Consider the following 13,675-nt stretch of genomic DNA (forward strand, 5'->3'; position numbering starts at 1 on the left):
TGTGAGTCTTCATTATGGATGCACGATATGAACATTTTTGGCTGATACTACATATCTGAAAGCCGATAACCGATATATTGGCCGATAAATCTAAATCCAAATTTTTATATAATTTTTGAGAGCCTGATTACAAAAACAAAAGTCTCATCATGTCCCAATCACACAATTATAATAATGTTCTCATGATAATGTTATGTAGCCGATATGACAGACTTGCGCTGCACATGTTGCACGTTTTGAAGTGATTCAATCATATTTCAAGCAGTTCAAACCCATCATGTTGAACAGTGGCATCTGAAGCGTCTCAGCTGAAGGAGATAAAACACTATTTATCAGATTTACAGTTTTTCTCGATTGCTTAAACACTATAACCAGGCTTTTGAACTAAAATTTCAAAACCATAATGCCATTTATCAAAAAGCACACCCATTTCACTAAACTATAAACACTATTCCCTGTTTTGACACATGAGTCAGATTTGTTGAACTGTCACTGCAAAACTCTACACACAAATCCCTTCATTTCTCATTGCTTAGACCATGTTGTCATATAGAAAGCACTAGCATTCAATATTGTTCACTCAATCAGCACAGCTTCAGCTCAGTTAGCACACAATTACCCAGGTGGAAACACTAAGAGTCAAAATTTAACACACATCAATCAGAACCTTCAATAGATATATAAAAGGGCCCAAATCAGTTTATTGCGTTTTGGAACAATGGATCCAGAAAGACATGAAGGAAGAGGGATAAGAATGAGGAGGAGGAAGGGCAAGGACAAGCAGACAAGCAGTCTCAGATGAAATTCAAGCCACTCTAGTTGCCCATGTCTTTATCAATGGTATGACTATGAGGGAGGCTGGGCTACGAGTAAGGCCAAATTTGAGTCGCTTTACCGTCGCCTTGAGAGCCTTCAGGGAGGTGTGGTGGCAAACAAAATTACTGAATAAGAGACAAACATTTCCAATAGTCTTTGATGAGGTTTATTTTCTTGCAAGAAAAGGCCAGCAGTCGTACAGTCACACAGAGTGACACAGAGTGTGACAGTGAAGGGAGGGCATCCTTTCTCCTTTATAGTCTTGACTCCCAGAATGTTATCTTTCTAGGTAAATTATGGTATTTCAACCATATGTGGAACATTCTTAGACGTGTCCATCATATTGTATCCTTGAGTGGAGACCCTCCTGTTATGTCCCAACACTCTTTACCATTCCAATACAATTCGAATTCCATATTAGAATATGGTTTGTGTGTGCTCTTTTACTGTCATATGTTGGTCACACACATCTTACTGTAAGTAAATATAAAAAAAAAATTAGAGGAGAGAGTAAAAAAAAAAAAAAAAAAAGAGTAGCCTAAAACAGGGAAAAAAAAAATATTTGTGTGTGTGTTTTCTGTGTATGAATAAAAATGTGCCAATGTATCCACTGGTTGTGTCTTTTGTGTTCATCATGTGAAAAGGTTTGTGAGGGGGGGAACCACAAGCAACATAACTGGCCAGTTTTGGAAATGTTGTTTTGAATTTATTGCACCAGTGTGTTAGACTATGTTGTAGTGTGTGTGATTTTGAGGGCTTGTGTGTCCAGTCTGAGGTCAAAGTTTGGTTTTTCAGCAAGAGTGAATGGTTTTGAGTGTAGAGCTTCATTTTGACCTGAAAATAGGATGTTTGGGGAATTGGGTGAGACGTTATGGATTTGTGTTTATAGTTTTGAGAATACGAGGCATAGTTTCAAGAAATGTGTTTAAGCAATCGAGAAAAACTGTAATATATCGGCCAAATTATCTTTTTGATACTGAGCCGATGATGATAACATTAAAAGTGAACGTATGGGCTGATACTGATATGGTGGCGATATATCGTGCATATATCCTAGTGTTTATACACACGAGCCGTTTTAGACGAGCGGCGACTAACCTGTCACGGTAATCCGTGAACTTCAGCTGGTCGGCCTTTAACTTGGACAGCAAGAGTCGGATGATTTTCAGGAAAATGCAAAAAATGACCTGAAAGACAAGATTATTCCCAAGGGTTTTATTACATGATCTCCAACATTTACTAAATGAGCCATGCTGTCTGAATAAATAGATGTAAAAGCAACAGAAAAGTTCATGATTATATCAGCATTTGACTTTTGCATGATTTGTTTTTTAGCAGGATTGAGTGTTAATGAGGTTTTGATTTGATTATATCGATGCACATTTTCATTGTGTTTCTGAATTGCTGGTCCGCCTCTAAAAAGTAAAGGGCAGAGGGTTCAAACACACTTTAATACACTGTGACTGTCATCTTTTACGGCTCGTGACCGGCATGAGACGCGACGGCACGAGGATCACCAGTGAAATCTGAGTTACGCCGTGACAGAAGAGCGGATGTAAACCAGTTGTCATGTTGAACATGCGTCACTAAAGGAAAACAGTTGCCTGAGGAAAACAAGACATTCGTAATGAAATTCATAAGGCATCTTACTCACGATCACGGATAGTGTTATTGGGCCTCTGATTATCCACCAGATCCATCTGATGTTATTCAACCAACAGCTTTAGAAAAAGAACACATGCAATGCATTATATTATGCATATATAGCCTTATATACCATTAATAGTTATTTATACAGCACACTTCATAATTCAAAGGGCTTTACATAGAAGGGATTAAAATAATCAAAAGAAATACAAAGGTGATCAAATATATTAAAACAGTTTAGAATTATAATAGATAAGCATAATAATGTATGGTAACACTTTACAAAGAGTTTCCATTTGTTAACATTAGTAAATGCATTAGTTTGATAACATGAACAGTTTTTTAAAGCATTTATTATTCTCTGATAATGTTAGTAAAAATATAGTTGTTCAATGTTCATGTTAGCTCACAGTGCATTAACTAATGCTAACAAATACTTCTGATAATGTTGATTTCAACAGTTACTAATACATTAATAAACATGAAGCAATGTTAACAAATGAAACTTTATAGTAAAGTGTTACCGAATTTATTTTAACTGTGGTGAAGAAATTTAAAGTCATGATATAATAATATAAATAACATTTAGCTTAATATACACACTTTTTTCAAGTTGCAAATGAACATAATTGGGGTACAATTTCAGTCTTTTTATTAAATCATTGAAATCAATCAATTTCACAGTTTAAAACTGCATATTTTTGTAATTATTTGTGAAATGTAGGAATTTCTGCTTCAAAGTAAATCGTACATCAATTTTTTCTTTCAGTGTATCGTTCCTAAAAATGTTTTTATTCTACTATATAATACCTATATAATACTATATAACTATATAATACCTTCTCACACAAATATTTTCTGGATTACGTGCAAAACCTTCTTTTAAACTGGCAAGCAAGAAAGACACGTACCTTTTATTTTCATACAGAGTTTTGGCTACGGTCCAGGGAATCACGAACAATAATGGAGTTCCTGAGTGAGTTTGATGAATAAAGTTGGAGAGTTAATAAAGTCATGGTGACACTTTACTTAAAGCCTTTGTATATGATGCATTATAAAAGTATTTCTAATGCATTAATTATGCCTTGTAATGCACCCTTTTAAAGCATATTAACTTTGTTTACAATTATTTATGAAAAGATATGCATTATAACTTACATTATGAATAGCTTTATAATGCATTGTACATAAATGCTTCAAGTAAAGTCATTTTTAAATGTGTAACAAGGACATGAAAAGGACAAATGCTTGTTGTGTGTTATAGGTTAGGCCGCACCCCATCCGATGATCATGTATTTCTTCAGGAGTCTTTTCCGGGTCAACACCGCAGTGAACAGAAGCGTGTGCAGGAATATCGCCTCCACTAGAAGCCAGAAGTAATTACATCCCACAAAATATTCCAGCGACACCTTTGAGGCCTTGCAGAGGAAAGAAATCTGGAGGGTTGACATTTATATTACTGCATCTTTGGTGCATCTACACAATAACAATGCTACAGAATAGCAAACAGTAAGACGTGCCACTGCAAAAAATGAGGATTTTTGTCTGGTTTTCAGTCCAAATATCTAAAGATTCTGTAATCAAGATGCATTTACTAAATGCATAAAATGCCATAAGATATTATGTCCTTTTTTCGGTGGGAATTCATTAAAATTAAGTGAGTTTTTGCTTAAAAAAAGCTAAATTATCTGCCGATGTGGTAAGAAAAATAATCTTAATTCAAACAGAAATGAGTTTTTTTTTTACCCCATTGGCAGATAATTTAGCTTGTTTTAAGCAAAAACTCACTTTCCCCAGTAAACAAGACTTAATATTTGATGTCATTTGACTACTTTAGTAAATGCATCTTGATTTAAGAAATGTTTGATATTTGGACTGGAAACAAGACTTCAGATGATATGATTCCACAGAAGTGAAAACGAACACAAATGAAGGTTTCTGTACCGCAGATTTGGTGTAGCTGTTCCATCCCAGTTCATCCCTGGGAAGGTTGGTATACGTGACTTGTAATATAACCTCTTTGGTAATTACCGCTGTCGCTCTAAATATGAACGATACAAAGAGATTCATGTGGATGTAGTTCCTCGTACAGTGAAGCTTCCTGAAAACAACAGGTAAAAATAGTTTATTGCTTGGTTAGGGACAAATTAAATTAGTATCAGATATCTGGAGCCGGCTCTGGGCTCTGGATAAATGACCGGACAGGACAGAAATGAATGAATTTGATCGCTGTAGCTTGGAAATGCATGCACAAAGATAAATCTAATCATGCATGTACAGCGACAAAGAACATTGGTTACATGTAAATACAGTGAACAGGAGCGACTCATCAGAGAATGCCTACAGTCCAAATTAGACAATGGTTTGTCATCATTTGCATGACCATAAAACATGATCTTTTAACAGTGAGATTGTTGTTAAAGTGTTATTAGACGGAAACAAGTTTGCAAACTATCTTAAAGTGCCCATATTATGCTTTTTTGGGGATTTGACCTTTTATGTAGTGTGTAATAAAGCTGTTTGTGAATGTAAAAGCTCTGCAATGTTTCAAAATCAAAGGATAAATGGAGTTTTTGTCTCCCAAAAGAAAGAAGTGATTCTGAGCTGAAACGAGTCGTCAGTAATTGCAGTCTCACCTATGTATTTGTAACTAATTTGCATAATTCCAGCCTCTGGTCTTGATTGGCTGAGCAGCGTCTCTTAGCTCCGCCCTCAAACACTGTAGTGTATCTGAGACTGGAAGAGTTTGGTTCGTGTTGTTCGTGTCGAGAAGACGCTGTTTTCTGAGATTGATACGGTGAAACCCACGCCATCGTTACTGTTCATATCACTGTGATCAAGAGCTGAGATTCAGATATGATAATGAGCGCCTGCTGTCTGACCAATCAGAGCAGAGCAGCTCTCAGAGAGGCGGAGCTTAGAGAGACTGGATCTCCGATGGAAGCGTTTCAGACACTGAGAGGAAAGAGCTGATGTGCAGTGGAGATTATGAGGAGATCTGTGTTTGTGAGCTTGAATGTAAACCTGTTACAGGAGACTCTAAAACAACATTAGGAACATTTACAATAGCATCACAGGGGCACTTTAAACATTCTCACTATATGAAACAAAAAGGGACCCAACACTGAGCCCTGCAGAACTCACCTCAGAAGACTCATGATCAGAACAGCCAAGCAAAGAGAAGAAAAAGACAGCGAGTATCCTACAATGGACAAGACTCTCAACACAGACTGCCGAAATACCTCTTCCTCCTGTGTGTGCAGGACGCCAGTGTAAAAATGAAGCCATGATGGAGACCATACTTTAATGTCTGGAAGCAATATTCACCTCAGACTTGAAAAAAGAATGGTTTTCACACTCGGACTGATTTCTCCAGATGCTGCTGGAGTTCTCCTCAGTTTTCCAGGTGCCGTTGACCGTGCATTCCTTGAACACATTTCCAGTAGCACCTGAAAATGACCAGCATACACTTATGAAGATTTTAGTGTTTTTTTTTATAAGAAAACATAGTTATTCCAAAATTTTGACAAGCATATATATATATATATATATATATATATATATATATATATATATATATATATATATATATATATATATATTAGGGCTGTGCAACAATTAATTGCATCCAAAATAAAAGTTTGTTAACATAATATATGTGTGTGTACTGTGTATTATTATTTTGTATATATAAATACACACACATGCATGTATATACTGTATATATATAATTTATATAAATATTTTATGTATATAAATAAAAAAACATTTCTTAAATATATACATGCATGTGTTATTTTAAATGCAATTAATCGCTGCACGGCCCTAATATATATATATATATATAATATATTAGGCTGTGAAATTATTTAACCCTTTAACTTTGTAAATGTAATTAAGAACTAAAAAGAGTAAAATAAGAATAAAACATGAGACCTTCTCTGATCCACGGTAAATAAGGAGGACAGGGAACGGACACGATCCCGGGAGATGAATGTGGCCAACAGGCAAAAACGTCAAATGTTCCATTGCAGAAAATTCCTATGGAGTGATTCGTACAGTGACTTGCATAGCAAACATATATTAAAGTATGACATCTCTTTCCGGCAGCTTCACTCACCAGTTCCAGTGGGCAAAGTGGCTTTCAGGAATCGTGTGCAGTTCTCCTGATATTCCCCACGTTTATAGATCAGATCGTCCAACATGGAGCCCATGACCTCCACAAACAACATAAAACATGAGGTTTACTCGCTGTTAATGTGTGGATCGACTCCTGTCATAATGAGAGCTGACGAACACAAGATGGCAGTGTTTATAAATGCTCTCCGCATGGAAAGGGTCAGTGTTGTTTATGACTTTACTCAGCAACATTACGTCTTTAGAAGACTGAGAGTTTTTATCAGGACACAATTCATGTTTCCAGAGAGCGGAGTGAGGTTGTGACTGGAGGTGATGTTAAACATCTTCAATGAACAGATAAATATTTGCATTCTTCCCAGTTTACAATGCCAACTCCTGAATACCAGTTTAGAGTGAGAAAATGCATCAGAAACTGTGTTTAATATACAATAAGATTCCTCTGCAATGTTTCAGTACAACTTACACATATAGGACTAGAAGCAATAAAACCCTGTAAGTGATTTCACTATATTAACACAACTTATATTGTAGATTCATGCTACTAATATTCATTTCTATGTGGGTAAAGAGACAGTATTGCAATCTGTAAATGCGCTATACTAGATTACCCACTAACTATTGGTCAACTTCAGACTATAAGTACCTTTGCAACTAGAGTCTTAGTAGATTGTCTGCTTAAATACAGTTTATTTGGACACTCTACTGACTAGCTTTGCAACTTCATGTCAGCTTCTTCTATAACGCGGACCCTAACCCTAATCTATTCGTTTTCTAGTTAGTTGACATTGCAAAGTAACTTAAAGTCAGTGTAATGTCTAAAGTAGAGCATTGAAATAAAGAGTAACCCAGTATTATATATGAACACCATCATCCTGATCTGACAGCGCATGTTCTTCTAATATAAAGCATTTATAGGACAAAAAATTCAACATTTCACTTCTGGGTTATAATATGAAACGCGATGCTCTCTGATTCGGCATATTCAACGTTTACTCAGAACTTTCACCTCCATGTTAGAAATATCATGAGCAGACGGAGAGACCTATGACCGTCTACTGTAATTCCACTGAAGATTGCACAAAACTGGACAGCGAATATGAGGACATTTGACACAGTTGTGAAAGTGACTAACATGCACATTCATGTCTTTCCAGTACGCCTCTTCTGTGTCTCATCGTTTGCTATAAACGTCTTTGAAACAAAAGCTCAGTTTTACCGACAGCACTCTACACAGATTAGAGTCGCACGTTTCAAACCTGAGCAGATAAATGTGTAAAGCGTCATGTGGGATTGTTCCTGAGAGTGTGTGAAGATCTGTCCACCTTTCTCAGGCTCTTTCACCCTTTCATCTGAACATCGTGAACGCTCGAGCTCAGACTTCTACACAAATCAAACTCGGATCATCTCGTCTGCCGATGTTCGTGATCTCAGGAGATTCATGTCTGTCTGCTAAACTTTCAGAGTATGTGGAAATATATACGAGGAGTTCTGATGATATCTGTTAGTCATTCACAACGAGCTCTTTACGCACGAACTGATGTGAACTAACAATGAGCAATACATTTGTTACAGTATTTATTAATCTCAGTTAATAAAACAACTGTTCATGTTAAAAACGAACATTAAAATGATAGAATCACTGAATTCTTCTATTTTTATTATTATTAACAAGATTATTTTTAATGAACTTCTACTTTTTTTATTATGAACTACTATTATAATATAGGCCCTACTATTATATATAATATTACTATTATGTGATCTTCTTCAAGTTACTTTTTTAACAATAAAATGTTGAGTTTTTACTAGAAAAACTATTTTTACTAGACAATACTTGCAAAGAAATAACATGTAACATGATGAAATAAACATGTTTAATTTTTATTCAACATTTTAAAATATAAAAACAGAAACATAGTACTTTATAGTAAAGTTTTTCCTATACAAAATTACTAATACTATTATTTTATCTATTAAATACTAATATTTTATCGACTTCAAGCTACTTTTTAAAACATCTAACTACTACACTGAAATAAAACGGTGTAGGATTAACTTTCAAACAACTTTCACTCAGAAACCGCTGGTAAATTTCACTAATAATTACATAGAAATAATTACATATTACATTAGAAAACACTTTACATTAAGGTTCATTAGTTATCATTAGTTTACAACCTTAGTGAACATGAACTAATAATGAACTATACTTCTACAGCATTTATTAATCTTAGTTAATATTAATTTCAACATTTACTAATACGTTATTAAAATCAAAGGTTGTATTTGTGAACATTAGTTAATGCACTGTGAACTAACATGAACAAACAATGAACAGCTGGATTATTATTAACTAACATTAATAAATATTAATAAATACTGGAACAAGTGTATTGTTAGTTCATGTTAGTTAATGCATTAACTAATGTTAACTAATGAACATTATTGTAGAGTGTTACAGAAAGGGCAACAAGGTTGCAAATTCAGTCTAAATGAAATGATACATTTCCCATAAATTATCCCATAAAGATTCAATAACTTAATAATGTACCGTCATCTCTGTTTCATGCTTGTTTTCAGTGTTTTGAGTTCTGTTCTTCAGAGATTCAGAGACTCGGCAGCTGAAGTGTGTGTGTGTGTGTGTGTGTGTGTGAAGCTGTTCTTCAGAGACTCAGCAGCTGAAGTGTGTGTGTGTGTGTGTGTGTGTGTGTGTGTGTGTGTGTGTGTGTGTGTGTGTGTGTGAAGCTGTTCTTCAGAGACTCAGCAGCTGAAGTGTGTGTGTGTGTGTGTGTGTGTGTGTGTGTGTGTGTGTGTGTGTGTGTGTGTGTTAGTGAAGCTGTTCTTCAGAGATCATGAGCTCACCTGAGTCGTGTAGAGAAGCGCCGTGAGAGAAGAACGCAGCACAAACTCCATCAGCATGGCTCAATATTCACATGCCCACAATCCAACCTTCATGACACTCATAATTCCTGGCCTTCCCGTGCGGAAGAGATCGGAGAACTGGGATCCCGGATAAACTGAGAGAGTCTGTGCTCTTTCACTCCAGAGCCGATGCTCTTCTGGCTCTCCTCAGCCAATCACCATCCGCTCCTGTGAGGAAGAGGCAAACAGGGAGAGTTTCCCAAACGCATCCAATCTCCAACACTCTCCATGATCAACTTAAGTTTTCATCAAGAGTTTACAATCTGATCCTCAGAACTATATAAAACCGCTAGGAACTTCTCGACTTCTAAGGATCGATATGAGGAGAAATGTCTGAAATGATTCAATAATTCTTTCATATTTAATGGGTCAAATCTTTTCTTTTCTATTTGGGACATTTAATATTCAACAATATTATTGATCTGCCTTACTTAAGCTGGACGATGACGCAGTTTTCTTCTAGAAACACACTTTGCTGCATTATTTTCCTGTTCTCTCAGTAAAGCTGCTCTGATAGAGTCTGTATTGTAAAAAGCGCTGTAGAAATAAAGCTGACTTGACTTGACTATTAATTAAAACGGTCCATAAAGTGATGGAACTTCTAAAAGCTTCTATTTTTATCTAAGAGTCAAATTCAAAATATAAAAATACCAGAAAAAAAAGAAAAAAATGGATATATAACAACAATAATACAAATAAATAAATAAAAGCTAACAGGTATAGGGCAAAAATAGGGCCGGGAAAGGACGTCAGCTTTACTTTATTATTAGTTATTATATAAAATTATTTATGAATTACACATATAATTTATTTATTATTTAATCTGAGCTTAATCTTCAGAAAATGTTCAAGGGATAAAACTAATATTAAATAAGCTGTTTTGTTTCCTATTCTATTTTTTTTAATGATATTTGAATTTTGACCTGATACTAAAATATGATTATTAAATAACAAAATCTAAATTAAAACATCATGGCTATGGGCAACAAGGTTGCAAATTCAGTCTAGATGAAATGACAGATTTCCCATAAATTGAAGAAAGATTCTTGCAATAACTTTATTTTATATAGCAGCTTTAAGGCACTTTACACAATAGAAAACACAAAGAAAATACACAGATAGAACTAGACACAACTAAAAAAACAAGAAAATGGAAAATGCAGCAAGTCTAAGCTTCCCGTCATCTAATAAAAGTCGCACATTTATTAGTGTCATAAAAACAGTAATAGCAGCCGAACACGTTTTGTTAATGGGAAGAGCCAAAAACAAAGGGCTAATTTGCTCCTATCACAATAAATCAATATTATGAGGCACTCCTCATGTAAAACCCCGTGGCCTCGTCGTCTAACGTTATGTGCCAGCCATTTGTCAAATAAAATGAATAAATAACAGCAGTCATAATAGAAGCGAGGCCTTCTGCAGCGTGTCTCACTCGTTCAGCTAATCACTCATTAGACCTGCCATCATGTGCAATTACACGCTTTTAACACTATAAGAAGAGGAGTTCATCTTCTGCATTCAGGAACTCAATTATGATGCATTAACAAAATGGAAGTTAATTGACTGGCGTGAAAAAGCTGAGATAAACAACATTCACATCTTCCACTCATGCGTTCAGATGTTCTTAAGAGAGATCAAACTTTACATGCACACTATACGCAGATATTAGAATACCAGCATCAAATCTCTAAATCTCTTTAAGAATGCATTTCTTACGCATAATTAAAGATGAACTACTTACACGTACGGCTCGTCTAATCTGAGAAGAAGATGAGGATCGTGCAGATTTATCAGCTGTTAAATGATGATCTCTGTGAATGTGGCATCTTGAAGCGTAAGGATCGGTTCAGTCAGCAGACTCTGAGCTGGTGAAGGAAAGAGTTGATAATGCGTGTTCTGGAGATGTAAACATGAAACTCGTGCAGTCTGACGGTCTGACACTGAAGTGAGTTCTCATGATCTCTCTCGCAGGGTCAAGACGACACACACATATACAAGACAACAGATTATAAACACACAGAACATCAGACCCGATCAATGACACACACACACACACACACACACTGCTGTTGAAAGACTGGAATATGTAAAAAAAGTCTCTCCTGCTCAGCAAGACTGCATTTATTCCATCAAACATAAAGTGAATATATTAATATATATATTACAAGTTATGTTTTCTATGTGAATATCTAGTAAAGTGTAATTTATTCCTGTGATCAAAGCTGAATGTTCAGCATCATTACTCCAGTCTTCAGTGTCACATGATCCTTCAGAAATCACTCTAATATGATGATCTGATGCTCAAGAAACACATTTATGATTATTATCAGTGTTGAAAACCTTCATGTTGTTTTTTCAGGATTCTTTGATGAATAGAAAGTTGAAAAGAACAGCATTTATTTGAAATAGAATCTTTTGTAACATTATAAATGTATTTACTTTTGATCAATATAATGCGTCCTTAATGAATATTAATTTCTTTATTTAAAAAAAAAATATATATATGTATCTCACTGAACCCAAACTTCTGAATGGAAGTGAATCACAGTTTCCACAATCATTTGTGAAGGATCATGTGACACTGAAGACTGGAGTAATGATGCTGAACATTCAGCTTTGATCACAGGAATAAATTACACTTTACTATATATTCACATAGAAAACAGATGATTTACATTGGAATAATATTTGTAAAAAAAAATCTGTATTTTATAAATGTGAGCAGAAGAGACTCTTTCAAAATCATAAGAAATCTTAAAGATTACAAACAAGATTTTTTTTTAAATATTTAGTAACTATAGCTCAGTGGAGCATGAATCATTTAATTTCATCAATTCTTCCACGTCCACAAAATATAGAAGATACTGGACACAACATACAGACTGTGAAAGCCTGAGGAGAAGCACGTATAACAGCTCGACGCTCCCTCATAAATCTCTCGTGTTTGGATGTTTTCCAGGCGCTTTTATTCCCCATCATGAGCAGCTCTGCACACACGAGTGTGTGTGAGTGTGTGTGTCTTCATGCTCTTCTACACAACATCACTGAGATAAATGACTGCATTAACACCAACATCCACACAAACACTGGCACATTAAATACCACTAATATCCCAGATAACAGGGAACGTTCTGGCAAGGTTCTCTCAAAGTTATGAACAAATGTTCTTCGGTAACATTAATAGAACGTTCGTTCAAAGTTATCTGGTTTTTAATAATATTCTCAAAGCATCAGCACAGAAACATTATTTATACATCGTTCACGGAACGTTTTTTCTTGTGTTTCAGTTGGACGTCTTTTAAATGTTTCAGAACGTTCAGAGAAGATTCTAAAGTAACATCCCATAATGTTTGAAGAATGATAAAATGGAATGTTCCCATAATGTTCCCATAACCAAGAATGATATTAAACATTTTAAAACATTGGATGTTTAAATAACGTTTTCATAACTTATTTTTCAACATATCAACACAAAATATGTTTGTTAGGTGGGTAAGTTTTTTTTTTTTATTCAAGTTAGACAAATAATGTCAACTAAAATGTTTACCATCAAACTCGCCATAATCAAACGTTTTGAGAACATTATTTAAGAGATCATTTTGAACGAACGTTCTATTAATGTTGCTGGAAGAACGTTTTTGAGGGAACCTTGAAAGAACGTTCCCTGTTCGCTGGGTTTATTATTCACACTAAACACTGAACCGTAAATAGTAAAGTTCTGGCACTAAACTTAATTTTGCAGGTCGTAGTGTGCAGAACTACACCGGAGACTCGTTGAAAAAGGTTTATAGTCCAATTTATCAAAATAATATTTCACAATATAGGCTATTAAGAGGTAACATAAAATATATGAAGCCATTGTTTGAAGAAGACATATCATTGATGGATGATAATAATAATCACTTAATTTTCTGTATAAAGTCTCAGCTCTGTTCATATTAATTTACTACTGATACTGAAACCGAACTGTTTATTCTGTAAATTGTACTTTTATTGAAATAAAAATGTCTAAATATTTCCATCCTTAAATTGAATGAGGCAATCTTTCTAGTACCATATTTGCGGACACTCTTTTTGACAATCTTTCTCGATATTTAATTATTATTATTATATAATATAATAATGCTTCCAAAAATGAATATAGCAATTC

The 13,675-nt window shown here is 34.8% G+C and overlaps 1 protein-coding gene across 2 annotated transcripts in view; it reads right to left on the bottom strand.

The window, feature by feature from the left end:
* glp2r (glucagon-like peptide 2 receptor) overlaps positions 1-9,603 on the bottom strand; it is a 12,112-nt gene extending 2,509 nt beyond the window's left edge. Inside the window, exons 1-10 of one of the 2 annotated variants that reach the window (XM_079852005.1) lie at positions 9,466-9,603; positions 6,584-6,680; positions 6,400-6,504; positions 5,791-5,912; positions 5,608-5,714; positions 4,408-4,564; positions 3,740-3,881; positions 3,375-3,435; positions 2,471-2,537; positions 1,915-2,003 (exon numbers count right to left, since the gene is read on the bottom strand). In XM_079852005.1, the coding sequence (XP_079708131.1) occupies positions 1,915-2,003; positions 2,471-2,537; positions 3,375-3,435; positions 3,740-3,881; positions 4,408-4,564; positions 5,608-5,714; positions 5,791-5,912; positions 6,400-6,504; positions 6,584-6,680; positions 9,466-9,522 (1,004 nt within the window). In that variant the 5' untranslated portion in view covers positions 9,523-9,603. Of the gene's footprint in view, positions 1-1,914; positions 2,004-2,470; positions 2,538-3,374; positions 3,436-3,739; positions 3,900-4,407; positions 4,565-5,607; positions 5,715-5,790; positions 5,913-6,399; positions 6,505-6,583; positions 6,681-9,465 lie in introns of both variants that reach the window. The other variant, XM_079852004.1, reaches the window with a different exon arrangement.
* Positions 9,604-13,675: the final 4,072 nt, after the last annotated feature.

The sequence above is a fragment of the Squalius cephalus genome, assembly GCF_949319135.1.
Source record: "Squalius cephalus genome assembly, chromosome: 19".
Lineage (NCBI taxonomy): Eukaryota > Metazoa > Chordata > Actinopteri > Cypriniformes > Leuciscidae > Squalius > Squalius cephalus.